General features: G+C 34.6%; 3 protein-coding genes across 6 annotated transcripts; 1 reads left to right on the forward strand and 2 right to left on the reverse strand.

Annotated features, from left to right (window-relative positions):
- Nucleotides 1-762: 762 nt before the first annotated feature.
- Rbf (Retinoblastoma-family protein) lies at nt 763-6,805 on the forward strand. Of its 2 annotated transcripts, none has more exons than XM_066731165.1 (6): nt 763-1,081; nt 1,500-2,426; nt 2,515-2,901; nt 2,974-3,413; nt 3,515-4,433; nt 4,501-6,805. In XM_066731165.1, exons 1-6 carry the CDS (start codon nt 944-946, stop codon nt 4,684-4,686), a joined length of 2,997 nt encoding a protein of 998 aa, XP_066587262.1. In that variant the 5' UTR covers nt 763-943; the 3' UTR covers nt 4,687-6,805. The 2 variants fall into 2 exon arrangements, with proteins under 2 accessions (XP_066587262.1, XP_066587263.1); XM_066731166.1 differs by having other exon boundaries at nt 2,518-2,901.
- Nucleotides 6,806-6,940: 135 nt separating this feature from the next.
- LOC136775952 (rhodopsin-like) lies at nt 6,941-10,374 on the reverse strand. Of its 2 annotated transcripts, XM_066731168.1 has the most exons (6): nt 10,065-10,374; nt 9,637-9,971; nt 9,006-9,253; nt 8,514-8,772; nt 7,908-8,074; nt 6,941-7,795 (listed from the first exon to the last, which is right to left on the reverse strand). In XM_066731168.1, exons 2-6 carry the CDS (start codon nt 9,961-9,963, stop codon nt 7,657-7,659), a joined length of 1,140 nt encoding a protein of 379 aa, XP_066587265.1. In that variant the 5' UTR covers nt 9,964-9,971; nt 10,065-10,374; the 3' UTR covers nt 6,941-7,656. The 2 variants fall into 2 exon arrangements, with proteins under 2 accessions (XP_066587265.1, XP_066587264.1); XM_066731167.1 differs by lacking the exon at nt 10,065-10,374 and having other exon boundaries at nt 9,637-9,984.
- A 767-nt stretch (nt 10,375-11,141) lies between these two features.
- Nucleotides 11,142-17,923, reverse strand: LOC136775953 (uncharacterized). Of its 2 annotated transcripts, XM_066731169.1 has the most exons (7): nt 17,792-17,923; nt 16,551-16,944; nt 15,701-16,128; nt 14,295-14,811; nt 13,794-13,951; nt 13,350-13,720; nt 11,142-13,244 (listed from the first exon to the last, which is right to left on the reverse strand). In XM_066731169.1, exons 3-6 carry the CDS (start codon nt 15,767-15,769, stop codon nt 13,571-13,573), a joined length of 894 nt encoding a protein of 297 aa, XP_066587266.1. In that variant the 5' UTR covers nt 15,770-16,128; nt 16,551-16,944; nt 17,792-17,923; the 3' UTR covers nt 11,142-13,244; nt 13,350-13,570. The 2 variants fall into 2 exon arrangements, with proteins under 2 accessions (XP_066587266.1, XP_066587267.1); XM_066731170.1 differs by lacking the exons at nt 16,551-16,944; nt 17,792-17,923 and having other exon boundaries at nt 15,701-16,178.
- Between the last annotated feature and the right edge of the window lie 558 nt (nt 17,924-18,481).

The following is an 18,481-nucleotide window of genomic DNA, read 5'->3' on the forward strand; positions in this document are numbered from 1 at the left end:
ATGTCTGCATTTATACTATTTATAGTTCCCGCTTACATCTGACGTGTATAACGAAATTTACCGAGCTCAGACGAAGTTTTTTTAATAGTGTATAGACACTGTGGAAAATTGATCGCCGTCTTTGAAATTCGTAGAGAAAGTACGAAGTGAAGTTAACTGAAAGGTCGCCGAATCAATTTCCTATGGTGTATGTAGTGCACAGTGGGAAATCAGTGGAAAATTGAATCGTGTGTGGTTCAGCTAGCTTCACTCTGTAATTTAACATGGAAAATGATTACTATACACTATAGCTGAAAGCACACACGATTCAATTTATAGTTGTAGTATATACATATACGAACGAAGCAAGCGAGTGAGTTAGGTGCGCGAAGTAAAAGTGCTGGTCTTTTTAATGCGATTCCTAAAAGCATCGAAAAATTATGGGAAAGCCATACCTGGCGATTACTGTACAATATTTACATTAAATAATCTTCGAACAATAAAATTTAAAGTTTTTTTAATCTAAAATGTATGCTAACTTGGGCTTTCCCCCTTGAGCTACTGATGGTGAGGGACTTTATAATGTGGTTCCTAAATGCATCAAGGGACGCCATATATGCCGGTCACTGCATTTAGGAACAGCGTTTTAGGGACCCTCACAAAATCCAACTTCTTATTTTTGACGCTAGCGTCAATTGAAGTCACGTGACATGCCTTTGACGCTGCTTTTCAGCGTTCATGAAATTGCCCCTTTACTCTCTAGGTCACTCTACTGACTGCTCTCGACTCTCGTATTTGTCTTGTGTCTTCGCTTCATGGTCAGATTAATGGCAATAATTTTATTTCCCGCCTTTTCCCGCCAATACGTTTTAGGTTCATTTTGCACGTCGGTTGTGAGTGATTTTGTATTTTTTATATCATAAACTTTCAAATCTCTTATCAATTAAGGAAATTCGCATAAAATATGGGGCAATCCGAGAATACAGAAGATTCTATATATAATAGACATCAAGATCTATGTCAAAAACTTAATATGGATGCAGCTGCTGCGTCTGAAGCTTGGAAATCGTATGAAACAATTCGACAAAACTATACTTTAGAGGTATATATGAGATATATGAAAATGAAATTTATATAATAGTGGTAAACTTTATTTCAATTTTATTACAACCATTTGTGTACAGAAAATATATATATTTATTCTTTTGTAACAACTTTGGCATACATTCATATAATTTTTATAATGAAAACAATATAGTAATATGACAGTGTAAATTATTAATGATATTTGTGCCATTAATTATTTGATTGTAGAACTTTGTAAGGATAATAAACAGACCTCTGATTTACTTGAAAAATTGAAAGATTTTCCTATATTGAATAATATTGTCTGTGCTTTGTTATATTTCAAGAATATTAATCTTTTATTATCTATATGTTTCATTTATCCAAATTACACTCTTCTTTTAATATTTAACAATTTCTGACTTTTTGCATGGTTATTAATTTAATGTTTTTAGGGTGACCAGCTTCACTGGATAGGATGCGCTTTGTATGTAGCATGTAGGAAATCCAGTATACCTACTGTTGGAAGAACTGGAACTAGCGTGGAAGGAAATTGCGTTTCTCTTACCCGTTTATTGCAATTGTGCAATCTTCCATTGATACAATTTTTTGCCAAGAGTAAATCATGGGCCGACATGGCAAATATGCCTCAAGATTTTCGGACAAAAATAGAGAAACTCGAAGGAAATTTTTCAGTTTCAATGATCATCTTTAAAAAATATCAACCCATCTTTACAAACATTTTCAAAGATCCGATAGATGATGTTTCTAAGCCATCAAGGTCCAGGAGACATAAGGCAATACCGTGTACTCCTGCAAGAGTATTTGAGTTTTGTTGGACTCTGTTTGTCTGTATAAAGAAAGTTTTTCCAAATATTTCAGATGATTTAGTAAATTCCTATCACTTGCTATTGGCTTGTTGTGATTTCATGTATAGTAATGCATTACTTGCAAATAGAAAAGATTTATTGAATCCTACGTTTGCTGGTCTACCTTCTAATTTTGGTGATGAAAATTATGTACCACCACAGACAGCTAATTGTATATTAAGTTTATTGTGCGATAATCACGAAGGTATTCCCGTAGAAGCCAAAGTGATTAAAGAGTATTATTTAAAAACTCATATTCAGAAATTGTTTAACGAGAGGATATTACGTGGAGATGCTTCAAGCTTTTCTGGCATTCTTGAAGCCATATATTTTGATGGCAATAATAAAGCCGTTAATAAAGCATATGAGGAGCATGTATTAAGTGCTGGAGACTTTGATGAACGAATATTTCTTGGACCTGATGCGAATGAGAATATTGGTTCTCCTGCTCAATTGACTAATATTAATGATCTTCAAGAGCAATGTTCAACAAAAAAGGATAGATACGAAGGTGTAAGTACATTTTCCAATATACTTTAATTTTTCATTTTCTATCATTGATAATTAAGGAGAATTAACTTGTGTCTTCTCTTTTAAAAAGCAGTTGCAACATTTAGCTCCACCAACGCCATTGACAGGAAGAAAATATTTAAGAGCGAAAGACCTTTCTAATATTACTCCCGTATCATCTGCTACTCAAAGCGTAATAAAACTTCAAGCGATGCTTGCGAGTCATAATTCGCCAAGTGAGAGCTTATTGAAGTTATTTAACAGTTGCTCTAAAAATGTGCAAAAATTAATTGAAACGAAAATTAAAACTCTGGGGGAACAATTTTGTGCACAATATAATCAACCGGTCGATAGCGCTGAATGTTCTACGCCAAATTTTGCTAAACAGAGGCTGCTACTTGGACAAGAATTATTTTATATGTTATTGGAGTTGATTTTAAACGACGAAAAGACGAAAAAGCCTAATACTGATTTCACGGTAAGTTTTGTGCTATTGTGATTCCGTTTATATAAGTTTGTTAATGTCACTTGGTACCAATATCAATTTCAGAGTCTACTTACAAAAGAAATATTCATTCAGTGCTTATTTGCTTGCTGTTTGGAGATAATTGTTTATTCCTATAAAGTGAATGATAAAATGTTTCCTTGGATTTTAAATTGTTTAAATCTAGAGCCATATTATTTTTATAAAGTGATTGAAATTATCGTCCGAGCGGAAGATCAATTGTGTCGAGATGTCGTAAAGCATTTAAATCAAATAGAGGAAAAAATTCTGGAATCCCTTGCTTGGAAAACAGGAAGCCCATTATGGGCAGCAATAGAAAGCGTTGAAGGTGGTGTGCCAAGCTGCGAGGAAGTATCTTTGCCTGGGACTTTTGATACAGTAGATCCAAATATTCCAGGCCAACCAGTATTAAGAAAACATGTCTTAGATCGTAGTAATAATTTCCAAGATATTCAACAAAGCCCCGTCTCGTCTGCTTCAGAAAGGTGACAGCTCGCAAACAGAGTTTTAGTACAATAGATTTATGTAACCATTTTATTTAATCAATGAAATCGGTTAAATGAATTAATAAAAATTTTTACTTTAGATTCCACTCACCAGTAGCTTCAGGTATCGTAAAACGTCTGTTTACCGATACAAGAACGAGTGGTCAGAGTGTATTACGAGCACCGCAAAGTGCTTTATCTATAAAGGTTGAAAATATTATTAATATGCCAGATCAAGGTGCATTGTCGAAAGCCGTTACTACATCATCTACTTTATTACCGCCCGCCTTATCGTCAATTGGGAGCAAAGAATTGTCTAAACCAAAAAGAACTGGTTCCCTTGCTTTATTTTTTCGCAAGTTTTATCATTTGGCGTATATACGTATGCAATATTTATGTAATTCATTAGGAATAATAGAAATAGAGGAGCAGAAAAAGATTTGGACAATCTTCGAATATTCCATTAAGGATCGAACCGAATTAATGAAAGATCGACATCTGGATCAAATTTTAATGTGTGCTGCATATGTAATATGTAAATTGGGTAAAATGGAGAAAAATTCATTTACAGAAATTATGCGCTGCTATCGTTTACAGCCCCAAGCAGAGTCACACATATATCGATCAGTTTTGATCTCAAAAAATTCTTTATGTAGTAAAGCAGCTGAAAGCAAAATTGATGGAAATAATGAAACAGATATTAATGAAGATAACACAACTCCTCCTACGCCGACAAGAATGGCGGGTACGTCACAAAATTTTGGACAAGAAGAGCGCGGGGACTTGATAAAATTTTATAATACTGTATATGTGCCACGTGTTAAAGAAGTGGCAAATAGATTGGGTTTGACTAAGGGTAACTCGATGAATTTGAAGCTGAGTCCATTGCCAAAAGGTAAACCCAGTACACCCATTAGACGTGTTACAAGTAGCATTATGACTCGAACTCTCGATCCTAAAGCTATTACCGCATCACCCGCGCCCCAGTTATGCTACTGCTTTAGTCGTAGTCCAGCCAAGGTAATATATAAACTTGGTAAAACAAGGAATTACAATTTGAACTTAATTTTTATAATTTTTTTTGCAGGACCTTGAAGCCATAAATAGAATGATGATTTCAGTTGATGCGAGGAAAAGTGTTGGGAAAAGATTACTTTCGGACGATACTGATGTAAATATAACGAGCGATTCACCGACTAAGAAAACAAAGCCTACCTTTGTTACTAGAAAATTAGAAAATATAATTGGCGACAGACGTACACAAAATCAGTAAAAAAGAAAAATAAGAAGGAAAAAATTATTAATCATGGTTAATTGATAGTTTATGACATTAGCAGCTTTACTTTTACAGAAAAATGGCGAATCTCACACTTGTGAAAACAACAACTTTATGATATTCACCTAACTTTTACCTACGTGCAAATTGGAACCATTAGTATTGTTTTTACTAAAATTATATATTGATAACGTCATTGGTTACTTTTCTACTTAAACTAAAGTGTTATGTGAATATTTCAAGGTTTTTAATGACTTCACAAAGCAGAGTTAATTGAGCTTTCGTGTAAAAGGAGAGCCGCGATTATCGGATGATTTTTTTTAAACTCGCAGATCTTGAAATTGAACACAAAAATTTGTTGTTTAACACAATTTATTTTTATTATGATAAATGCTGAAGTGTGTGTTTATTATAAATATCATAAACGTATAAAGTAACGATTACAACTACTTGTCATCCCTGTATAACAAAGATTAGTGAAACATTAGAAATGAAGCTTCTTTCTTAACGTTTCAAAATTTTAAAGTGTAAATTATTTTTAAGCAATTTACGGTTTTGTATTTAAAGTAAAAACTAATAAACAAGATATATATATATATATATATATATATACATTAAACAAAAGTTATTAAACATGATCATTTTAAAGTGTAAATATTAACGGAATATTTCCTAACTTTTTCAATTTAGCTGTAACTTTCTATGCTCGATATAAAAATACTGTTAATAACTGAAATGGAAGGAAAATTCATTATTGACAACATGCACTGAATTAAAGTTTTTTAATTCTCTATACTTGTTAGTAATATTATTAAAATGCTTTAATGTTAGGTGTAAGAATTTAAAAATGTATAGTTATACACGCTGCGCACCGCTTAAAATGCCGTAGAGCGTGACGTAGGAAAACGTTTATCCCTGTAAATGTAAGTAATATCAATTTTTTCATGAGACCTTTTCGAAGTTCCTCTCTACTTTTTTCCATAGTGGTTTTATGCAAAAATACTGATATTTCTTATAATCAGCTGTATTCGCAATAAAGTGGCAATTTCCGGTAGGTGTGTTATTGAACTTCTCTCGCTTTGGATTTCAATTCTTTGGTCCATGAATGGCGTTTGGACAATTATATATGTATCATGTGGATTACATATCCATACGCGTCAAGGTAAAAGTCGACGCGAGCGCGCTAACAGATCTTAAAATATTCTTAAATTGTTTAATAAAAATAATAAGAATTTTTAACAAACAATATCCACAAATTGTCTCTTTATTTGTACTTTTCCTTCATTTAAATTTGTAATGATATTTTTTACGTGACTATCCATTTGTCTTAAATGCTGGTTGAGAAACGCTGACTCGATAATATAATGTATTGCAGACCTTTAAATTAAACCCATTTCCATTGGAAATGACGTAGCAAACAGTATCTTGTATCAAATTAGGAATATTAATTAAGATGAAAAATTTGCTGAACGAAATTTAAATGTTGAAGTATCACTATTGGCGAGTTTCTCTTTAATACCAGCGTTTATAATATATGTATATCGATAAACTGTTATTTTTCTTACCAGAGTGCACGAATATTTCACTATCTGCGCGCGCGTGGTCCGTGCATTTCGTAGAGGGCACACAGATTTAAATGGATAATTATTATTTTTGGTTTTGCAAAAGGACAAATAATGTACGTAATAAAAAGGAATTTTTAGCGGAATATATAATTAATTACGATGTAAAATGATTCTTTATAAGGATCGAAACGCTCAAATATGTAAACTAGGCTTTTGAGCATATTGCTATATATCATTTACCTCTGTACCTATAATTAATTTTGTATTAAATATTATTTGTGTGTACGTTCGTTGAGCTGAGAATGATAGTAAAATGTGCGAATACATTTTCGATGGGTGGACTGGTAATAGTACGTGTATTGGCAAGTAATAAGGGGTTGGAATACACTACCACCACCAACAACAACAACACGGGATGTCTCATCGAAAATCTTTAGATCATTAAATGAAATTAATTAAAAGATATTTTTTATTCTGCAGCATACAGGCATGCGTGTATTGGTTCCTTTCCTGAGAAACGGTCGTATTAGATTATACTTTTGAATCTCTTTACATATTCATTCATAGAACGAAATACACATTTAAGGGTAATTCTAGAGAGACGTGATACCGACCGACCAACCGAAAAATCCTTATTCCGTTTTTTACACAGAGGATTAGCTAAAACTGGAAATAAAACTAAACAATTTAAATATAATGTTTGCTTACTTTATTGAGTATTATAAAATTACTTAAAGATACGGCATATATGCGTCGTCGTAAACAAAATATATATGTATAAATGTGTAACATTGTTTTATACCGTTGTATTATGCTCTTTCTGTTACATTATTCAAAGTGCACAAAACTTTATTTAACTTGTCATTTGATTATAAACGACTATATTGTGGTGAAATATAGTTGATAAAGCAAATGTGTGGTATAGATGGATGTATCGACAAGCTTGTGCACTCTAGGAAATGTGTCTTGCATCGAAATTGTGATTTTTCTCAATTTTGTAACCTGCAGATGTGCCCACATACAATGTATATGTATATAGTTATTGATAATCGAGAGAAGGGCACCGATGATGCCGCGAATAAAAATTTACGTGCTTGTAGACACGACAGATATAAATATATATATATATATATATATTATTTGACAAAATATCAAATTCTCTTCGATGCGGTATAAGAACAACAATTTTACTATATCGATCGCTTCTTTTAGCCGCTTCTATTCATCCTTACGACGTTTGTCATGAATGAGTTTTTAGCAAACTATAAGAAAAAGAGATAAATTAAATTGCAGAGTTAAATTTGTTTGAGTTGCATTGGAAAACGGTCAGCAATTAGAAGCAGGAGAGAGAGAGAGAGAGAGAGAGAGAGAGAGAGAGAGAGAGAGGGACGTTCCAAAAATTTTATGCCGTAGATTTTTCAGCGTCTGCAACGGTAGTGACTCCAGAAACAGTTGACGTGGCATCTCCACCAGCGTTTGAATTACCACCACATGCCAAGGATGGGAACCTTTGGAATAGAGCAGCTCGATATTTGGGATGACTGGAAAAAAACAATTAAAATTATTCTTTTGCCCCGTATAGGGTTTGCTTTTTTTTCTCTCTCTTTTAATTAATTGTGACTCGCAGTAAAAAAGAATAGCTATGATAGCTACCTAATTCCATACACAATAGGGTTGTATACGGCATTGGCTTTGGCGAACAAAGATCCCCAAATTGTGAACAGGGGGCTAATCTTTATCGTTTCAAAAATGCCAGCATAGTTGATGACCAGATAAGGAGTCCAAGCCATGAACCACAGTGAGATGGTCATCAGAGCCACCTATTAATTTTATTCCTTATGTTTATAGCCTATCTTTACTTTTCAACAAATTTAACGTCTTATAAGTGCAGTGTTGTGCAGTTAAATGTGTGTGTGCATATATATAATTTAATTAATAAAGATAAATTACTCCTCGTAATAAGGAGCAGCTAATAAACATTTGCAAGGATTAGCTCGCTTGTTGATTACTTTTGTTTAGTACATATATGTATATGTATCGACAATTAATAATTGAAAAATTTATGTTGCGAAAGTACGACCATTGGCATGCACACTGAATATTTAATCTAGTTTTAATTGTCCAGTCAAGTTAATCCGGTATCGCGATTTTTAGCACATATATACATACACATATATGTATATTGTTATTTATAATCGTAAGCGAGGCGAATCTTAGCGTTGAATCGTCTCGTCTAGATTGTACTCTTTTGAGAAATACCTTGGCTAATTTGCATTCCGCGCTGGTACTTTGGTTCTCGGCGGATCGGAGGGATGCAACATTCATCTTTTTAGCCTGTTCTCTCATATTTTTCTCGTGAGCAGATACAGCTTGTATGATGAAGAAATAGCTGTAGATAATGAGGAACAATGGTAGGTAGTATACGAAGAAGCTGTAAACAAGGATGTACGATCGGGAAAGCCAATCTTTACTGAGGTAGTCGGTACCACAGGCTGTCATGTTGCCCTCTGGAACGTATCTGAAACGCGTAAAAGATATATCTTCTATATATGCGCGCGATGTATGCATCGACTCCCAAAGTTATTTAGCCTACGGATGCAGTGGCATCTATATATATATATATATATATGCATAAGACATTTGTGTTTCTCCTTTTTCACATATACCAATCACAAATTGAACAGTTTTATTGTAAAATGTTAATTCTGAATCGACGATATGTGTATATGTATATATATTTAATACAATTACCGGTTCCATCCAACCATTGGAGCGACGGTCCAGAGAACGGAGAAGAGCCATATGAACAATATTCGCAGCAAGGCACCATTGATGGTCACCGGCTTAGCGGATAAACCTTTAACGATTACGTTATATCTATCGAATGCAATCATGGTCATGGTCCAAATGGAGGCAGATCCGTATAGAGAGCCAAACATGGCGTATAGCTCGCACATGAAAGGCCCAAATACCCAGGTCTCGTAATAACAATTGATAACCTGTTCTCACAATGGCATAATTTCGTTAAAATCTTAAAAATGCATATATGTGTATGAGGCACGGTTGAAACGGCCCAGAGCATAAATGTAAATATATATAAGCACGCGCGCGAATCTCCTATACACAACTCTCTATTACATGTGTGTGTACCTATATAAATATATATAATTATTATGAAAATTTGCACGAAACCCCTCTCCGAGTGCTTAACATTCAGAGGTTTCGTAAATAATGTATAAGCATGCATCAGCCAAAGGTCAATGTCTCGCTTATGTATATGTACAAATGTGTATATACGTAAAAGGTGTGAGAATTGCATGGATGCCGTGGGCTATTTCAACTGTATATAGAAATCTATGTGTATATGGGACACAATGCTTACCATTGGTGGAGACATCATGAACATCATTAAAAAGTCAGAGAAGGCAAGATTGATGACTAATAAATTACTCGGAGTGCGCAGAGATTTGGTAGACGAGAAGATGTAAACAACCATACCATTTCCAATAACCGACACGAAACCAAGACAACCAATTACAAAGCCGAGAATTCCATGCCACAATGGATTCATCGGTGGGAATTGGTACCAATGAGGATCTACGAGATGCAGCATTTCTGGAAGGACATTATCGACTACTGTGTGATTTCCGAAGCCTCCACCCGTGGCACCCCATGAATAAGCAGCGTAACGTGGCCCGTTTACACTCATATTTATATCTGAAGGAAACATGCAGTCTTTCATTAAAAATATTCCCTCTCTCTCTCTCTCTCTCTACATATGAATCTTCCTGCCATTAAATTCACACTCACACTAGAACAAGTTACCGTGTGACTCTTATATCTGTTGCTCAATTGAGAAGAATAAACATTAAGAGGTAATAATTGATCGAAGGTTTATATAGAGAAACAACTTTTTCAATGACAAGAAACACAGCGCTGTGTGATGACGGCGGCGGCGGCGGATCGTTTGTTAAAATTTTCTTTGGTGAAATTTGTTGCGGACAATAAATGGTATAGGTTTTGATTGTGTGTTCAGTCTACAGATTGGATTCGGTCGATTTTAGGAGTCCCGTCTAAATGCACACTGTCTCTTACTCTTTGCTCGCCTTCATATGTACCCAGATCTTCCTCCTCTCTATATGCCTCTCTTGGCTAAGTCTCCAAACCGTCTTAAGAAAGCGCTTATTAAGTTAGCAGGGATTGAGAAACACCTTGATGTTACACATAGAAGCCCTACGAAGGGTATACAACACAGGAATAGAACACACGAAAGCATAAATCTCCTACTCTTATAATTTAAGCAGTATTTAGCCATCTTTACCTTCGATACGTTGTAAATGAAACAGCGCTCGCAGCAAAGTTTCGATCCTCTTTCAGCTCCTACTTCTCTGTGTCTATGTAAACGATCTGGGCTATAAACTCTATCAACTATTTGACCCCTCTTCCTTTCACTACAAATTACTCTTTAATCTTATTTTCAAACAGTTTTCCCTCCCTTGTGAGGATCTGCCGAACTCCTTATGTATATATATATATATGTATATGAAACTGTTAATTCAGGATTTTGGCCTGATATGGTTTCATTCCGTAAGAAGCTTATAAGAAAGACGCACAAAAGTTTGCCGTCATCCAAGAAGTAATCAAATTTTTTCGTGTTAAAATATGTGGAGTGCTGAATATACATCTCTCTCTCTCTCTCTCTCTCTCTCTCTCTCATAAACCTCGAGACGCAGGTGATTTGAAAAGTTTCCACACGTGTGTCTGATTTTTAGCCTTTTTAACGTGTGCTCTATAGCCGCAGTAGTATAACTCGAGGTTTTTGCATACGCCACCTAGCACATATATGATATTGGGGCTTTCCTCCTTTACATTCTGCAGCGTTTTTAGAGCGTTTTAGGCACAACGTATAACTAGTTGAGTTTAAATGATAAAATGAGTTGATGCAATTATGAAGAGTATGTTAAATGCATTTTTTATAACTATACAATTATTGTTTAATAAGCTAATAATGCTACCTTCACTTATAATCCAATTAAAATCTTGTTAAATGTCTGTTACGCGCGTTCTACGAATAAAATATATATAATTAGTCATTGGACAAAGGAGAGGACATATTTTAATATTGATATATGATTTACACATAACGTAATAAAATTCTTCAATTGTGATTTCTATACTATTTGTAATATCAAACAAAACACTTGATCCAACCGCGAAGATTTTAAAATGTTTAAATCGTACAGCTCTCCATTATTGAAATTAGTTTTTAGAATTTTGAAAATGATCTCTGGAAGGGTTGAGATAGAGCCTTGTTACGCTACTCGCTATACGATAATTTGATTATACTGCTGTAGCAATAAAATCAGAAGAGTTCCACACGCACGCGCACACGCACATTGGATCGCTGTGAGCTGTGTGGTGTTCGAGCAAATAAATCTCGATCGTGCTATAACGAAGGAATCAATAATATATCTATGTAGAGAGAATTTTTTAGAAAAATCAAGAACAATGAAGAATAATGTGCAAAGCGCGATAGAAATTGACAAATAGTGCACACAATATGTAGTGAAATATGACTATATGTATATGCTGAGAGACCGTTAAAGTTTTATCAATCTCGTTCTCGCGTGGCAGTTTCTCAAAATTAGTTTGAATCGTTCCGCCGTTCTTCCAGTACTTATATTTATATATACATGCAGTACTCTACCTCTTTATGAATTATATTGTTTATTTCACACACACATATTTAAAAATGTATATAAAATAAGTATATTCCACACTTTGTGCATGTTGCGCGAGTGACTATACTGACTAGGAGCAACGCGGTCAAGGACCAAGCGTCACCTTGCTTGGACACTATAAATTGGTTATCTTATTTTATTAAGTATTAACAACTGCTGTCAAAGCTTGGCGTACGAGTGGGTAAAAAAACAAAGTAGTAGGGATAACTCGGGTGGACTCTTTCCAAGTACTTACCGGGAGAGATACTCTCTTATACACATGCCGCTCTAACAGCCAAATAATGTGTTGGTTGGAATAATAAAATGGCCGTTGGCAATACGACGAGGGTGTTTTGAGAGCTAAGACTAACATGGAATTTTTATGAGTTTGAAGGAAAAGAAGCATTTTAATATAACAATATAAATTTTGGATTACATCAGTAATTGTACATTCCTCGCTATCTATCTTGTGTGTAAATCTTAAATTCAATAAGTATATAATAAAATCGTGCTGTACGGGGCATGAAATGGTTTTTGTGAATAATGTAAACTTTTACTTTGGTAAAAGAAATCAATTTCCAAATATAAAAATGATAGCTTAAGAGAGAGAAACTAATCTTTCATGGAGATTTTACTGCAGGTACATGTTTCCGAATAAATTGTATTTACTGGCTCCGATAGTTGACCTTCTTCACCAACAGCATGCAGTGTAATTATCAGTGGTTCGCAAGTTTTAACAACTCCTAGTACCGCTTCTGTTTGTGTTCCTGGACTTACAAGTGTGCTGATTTTTCTATCAAAGATATAAAAGTAAAATGTATTTAATTAATTATAAATAAGGGAGAGAAAAACTATGTAGTGTGAACGTAGATTGTGTTAAAATTGGATAAAAACCCGTCGATAAGTATCTGATAGCCAGTTACTCTTGAAGTGTCAGCAATTTTCCAAGATACTAAGATGCAATTACAGATTTCTCTATCAATTTTAAACTCGGTTGGAGCTGGTATTACATCATTTGACCCATTTTTATCAATTATCCTGTCACCGTTACCATTATTATGCCCATCAATATCCGAGTTTACTTTGCATAAATAGGCGTATAAGCCACAATGATCAAAATCCATTGTTTTACAGGTTTCGTCGATTTCTGTCAGTCTTTGAGAAAATTCCGCAAGATTTGTCGTTTGACGGAGTCCCTCGACAAGAACAGCTATCATCTCATCTTTACTGCGACATTTAGACTGCAAAATGTTTACAGTTGCTGAGAGCCCTGCAAGATGAGACATTTAAACAAGCTACACATAAGAGATGTAGTATAATTATTGAAGTTTGCGGGAATAATGAGGAAAGAAGTGATACGTGTATATATATATACCTGAATGGGTAGCTCTGATTGGTGGATACTTGAACAAGGCTTCCGAACCATCTGCTAGGCAGCCACAGTCTATCAGTACTTTCTGCAACTTTTCATTTTCTTCCCTAATCAATTTAATATATTCTTCTAAATTATAAGTAGTTAGTTTCGATGATAGGTCTGTCCCTATACTTGATTCTTCTGCAGCTTCTTCCTCTTTTTTTAATCGATTCTCATGAGGTTTACTGAAATAAGCATGCAATGAAGTTAATAAAGAAGAGCAAAACTGTCATTCGTAATAAAGTATGGTTAAACTTGAACGAATCAGTGCATTCACAGCAAGGTATTTCGACATATTCTCCTTGAAAAAAGCCACACCCGCATGTACAAAGCTACAAATAAAATATAAATTAAGAGAGAGAGAAATTTAAAAATTCTAGATAATAATGGAATGCTTTGTACAACCAAGTCGCTATTTTCTCTCTCGATGGAACCAATTGCACATTTTTCGCATGGAGCTCGAAGAAAGTTTTCGTAATTGGATTTGCACTGTGTCGCACCGCAAAAATTCATTTCATTTAAATCAGCATGAAATTGTGCATCCGGCAAGGGGCTGATGACTCCTAAGAAAAATTAATACATTTTCATTAGCTCGAATATAATATAGAGAAATCGATTGGTGCATGCCAATTGCGTTGGTTAGTATCGATGTGTCGCGTATTGCATATATGTATCAGCATTACATGGAGCGAAGCTCTCCTACAGCCTGAGTGTTTTACAATTATGAAAAGAGATTGTTAAATTTTCATTTTGCCAGCGGCTTTTGCATTCTTCTCGACAAGCTAAATTTTCTAACATGTGTGGTAAACCACTTTCCAAAATGAATCTCCTTTATATACATACATACATATGTATATATAGGAGCGCCTCCTTGCCCTTCTTATAACAACAACAGTATTTTTATACCAGTTTTCGTAGTGGTAGTCTCCACAACGCTCCTAGTCATCGTCATTGAAAGATGCTCTTTAGACGAGCTTTTTGTAAATGGTATTGTAGATGTTTGCTGATGCACTGCCGTAATACGAGAGTAAATGCATTCTTCCTGTCCATTAAAATTATGACTAATCGTTGGTGGATCTTTGGTAAACGTGATTTCATCGAGACAACACTGGCCTCCAATTCTATCCGAGGAATATATTTGCTGAGAAATGACATTTTCAGACTTATTATTATCAATATTTTTATCATTTTTGCTCCATCTCTTTGACCTGGGTGCACTGCAAAGGCAGCCTTCGGTGGATGAATCAATGCTTTCTCCGCTGCTTGCAGTATTAGTCTCTAAATTGGCACTCTTTGGTGATATAACATGACATTGTAATTGATTGGATGTTTGCATATTAAAACTAGCGTTGGTCGGGCCTTCTTTCTCAAGACATTTGCCACATGCCGGACAAATTTCACCATTCGTGTAGTCTAATGAACCCTGTCGATAGGAAGAAAGAAAGAAGGACTTGGTAATTGGTAATGAATAATTAATAATACAATTTTATTTATAACTATATATTTATATTAGGGTGGTCATTAAAAAAAAATTTTTTAGTGGATCCTTAAAAAACACTAGTATTTGATGAGAAGCTACAGTGGTTGAAACCTGTGGCTTGACACAAATGATGGAAACACGTGCCTCATTGCGATCAAATATAATTTTCCAAGAATTTTACAGTTTTTCGCTGATAACTCATTAAATATTCGATTCTATGAAAAGATGCACATAACCTTTTCTCTGAAGAATTAAATTCTACATAATAAAGGTTCTATACATTTTTCTTCTAGAATGCATACTAATCGAGATATTCCTGAAAAATCGATCCTTTTTTTCGTTTATACACATTATATTGACATATGCTCATATGAGTAGTTATTCTTATTTCGCTGTAGTTACACATTTTATTTCTCTTAATTTAATAAAATATGTTAATTGTACGGTAAACTAAAAATAATTATTCATATAAACATATCAATATAATGTGTATAAACGAAAAAGAGGATCGATTTTTCAGCAATATCTCGATTAGTATGCATTCTAGAAGAAAAATGTATAAAACCTTTATTATGTAGAATTTAATTGTTCGGAGAAAAGGTTATATGCATCTTTCCATAGAATCGAATATTTAATGAGTTATCTGCGAAAAACTGTAAAATTCTTCGAAAATTATATTTGATCGCAATGAGGCACGTGTTTCCATCATTTGTGTCAGGCCACAGGTTTCAACCACTGTAGTTTCTCATCAAATACTGGTGGTTTTTGGGGATCCGTCAAAATTTTTTTTTTAACGACCACCCTAATATATATATATACACACTATACTAACCGTTTGCTGATCCATAGTCTTTTGTAATAAACTTGTTGAAACTTGTACCGATGCTGAAAACTTGACCATACCTCGTATAAGTGGTCCCTGTTTCCGTTTTTCTGAAGAAAATTGGGTAATTTGACATCTCTCCAAATTTTCACCATTTTCCCGTCGGCCTACCGATCGACAGTGTCAATTAATTAGCATTTTAGAGAGAATACATGTAATTCTATCGCGTACCAATAATATCTTCTCCATGGAACAAGTCCTTCTGTTTGGATACATCAAATAAACAAGTGGATCCGCAGCCACCATCGTATATTATGACTTTCGAGTGACTATGGCAATCCGAATCAGAAAAATCAAAGCCCTAAGCAACAAGACATCTGTTTAATAGTTTAAAATACCGTCTTACGCCTGCGGGTTATTCAGGGTGAGACGCTTTGCTGGAAAGGAAATGAAATTAGTAATAAATAGTTGTAAAATGGCCTTAAGATTTTCCCACCCTAAAATGCCTGTAGGTCGTAAAGACTTGAAAGTGGAATATTGTCAAAGGAAGCGAGACCCCCCCCCCCCCTAATGCATGCACAGGAGACACAATGACCAAGTAGAAATTGAATTTCGTTGGAATAACTGCATGTAGTCGGGAGTACACGTATATGTATATCCCCCTCTTGTATATATAAACGACTCTTTTTATCCCAATACTCATGGATTAATTTGCTCCACCGAGGGCCGAGTTTTGTGAAAAAGAGATCGCGAGATACACATCGATCTATATCCCCCATATGCACATTCTTCGGAAATCCAATGACTATAAGGATAATGCAGGTCCTATAGCTGCTCCCCCATTGCGCCAATAACTTACCAAGCTTCTTAATTCTGGCTTACGAGAAGTAGAACAGAAGCAGTTTGCTCTTTCCTGGACTTGGCTGATATTGGCCAACTTACTCAGCCCTAACGCCGCTTTTTTCAATGGTGCAAGAAGCTTCCGAAAATTTGATTCCTGACCAAAAGATTTCTTACTTTATTTAGTTGCTCGAATCCACGCAATTAAGCATTCATATATTCATATACTTTAAAAATATTTCATAAAATAATACTTGAATTTTCCATGCAGTCTTTTCGTACTCTCTAGCTATGTTCCATAATGCAGCTGTACTGTGTTGTGTACTTTGCTCCATCATATCCGAGAAAACGTTTAATTTTTCTTTCTTAAATGGTTTGCATCTTTTGTATTTCCTTTGGGAGACACTGCACATCTAAAATAATAATGTATTAATTGCAATAAGATTGTTTGAATTTATTTCTCCTACGCAGATGGGATATACGATGTATATATATTGTGATGGAAAAATATTATTGACATAATTTCATGTGTAACGTTGTTAAATATATTGAAACCTTGCCTAGCATGCGTATAGGACATTTAAATTTTCTTACTTAAGAGAAACGACAAATTTTGGTAATTATATAAATTTAAATGAGAGAGAAACGACTCTTATATATAAGTAATTGATTGTAATTATATAATACAATGCGCGTATATATAAATATATATTAAAAAATGTACGTCACTTCACTTTTAATTATTTCTAGGGTACAACGCGTTGCTATTATTCAGCGTAAACGCAGAGGGCTGTATATTCTTTATGCCACTTTATTCTTTATTCCTTCTGCTCTCTCACGTTCATCCTTCTCTTTTAAGATTTCGTCCAATCCATTCATAATGAAACATTAGGTTATAGCATGTTATAATTATGAAGATATATATGATATCACAGCTACTTATACATTCTCGGAGCTTGAAATAATGGAGCTTGATTGACGTTTTTTAAACACACACAAATAATTTTAATTATTAATTTATTAATATTAATTATGTAGCAAGTACACAAAAATATTCTAATTGAAAACGGAAATTTTTCAAAATCCCATGTTTACCTAACTAATTTTATTTTCACAGATGCGTTTTTGTTACTTTTAAAATGAGCTTTTTTAGGCAGCTGTATCATGTATGTATGTACATTATACAAGGAGTACGCGCGCGCGTATGCGTAGCGGTTACGCACACTACTCTACATACACAATACGTACATATGTACATACATTCTAGTCTCTCGGGCCCCCGGGGCCCAGGGGGTCGAACTGACTGGAACTGTTGGATCTGCATATATTGAACAAGTGGTTGGAAGTTTAGAACTTGGACGTTAAACATTTTTAAGCTCAGCGCTGCCTTCGCTGACATCAAATGTCTTAACGGGATCCCTCACGCCTACTTTATCGACTGTTAAAGTCAATAAACAATTAGTTTAATAAAATTCAAATGCGAAGCAAATTGAACAATCGGGCGTTTGTTGGACAATGTGCCAGTCCTAACGAGTCAAACGAACTTAAAAACACTCAAATTAGTTGAAAAATAACGCTGTATCATTGTGCCGCGTTCTTGAAGAGAGGTTACTTTTGGTTATTTCCACTTCAAGAACGCGGGACAGTGGTACCTGTGGTACATACAGCGTTATTCTTCATCCGATTTGAGTTTTTTTAAGCTGGATTGACTCGTTAGAATTGGCACCTTGTCATAAAGAAGCCTGTTTTTGCAATTTGCTTCGCATTTTACTTTTATTAAACGAAATGTTTATTGACTTGTACTGTCGGTAAAGCACGCGTAGGGATCCCGTTAAGGTACGATTTCACTTGTCGCTCGTCGCTAGCGACAAAACTGTAACCTTTGATACAATGCTTTCCAACTTAATCGTCTTAATCTTCGTCTTAAATAAGTGCTTGGCTAAATTCGAG

This window comes from Prorops nasuta, unplaced genomic scaffold (assembly GCF_024137725.1).
Source record: "Prorops nasuta isolate Cenicafe-Biocafe unplaced genomic scaffold, Cenicafe_Pnas_1.2 PNAS00008, whole genome shotgun sequence".
NCBI lineage: Eukaryota > Metazoa > Arthropoda > Insecta > Hymenoptera > Bethylidae > Prorops > Prorops nasuta.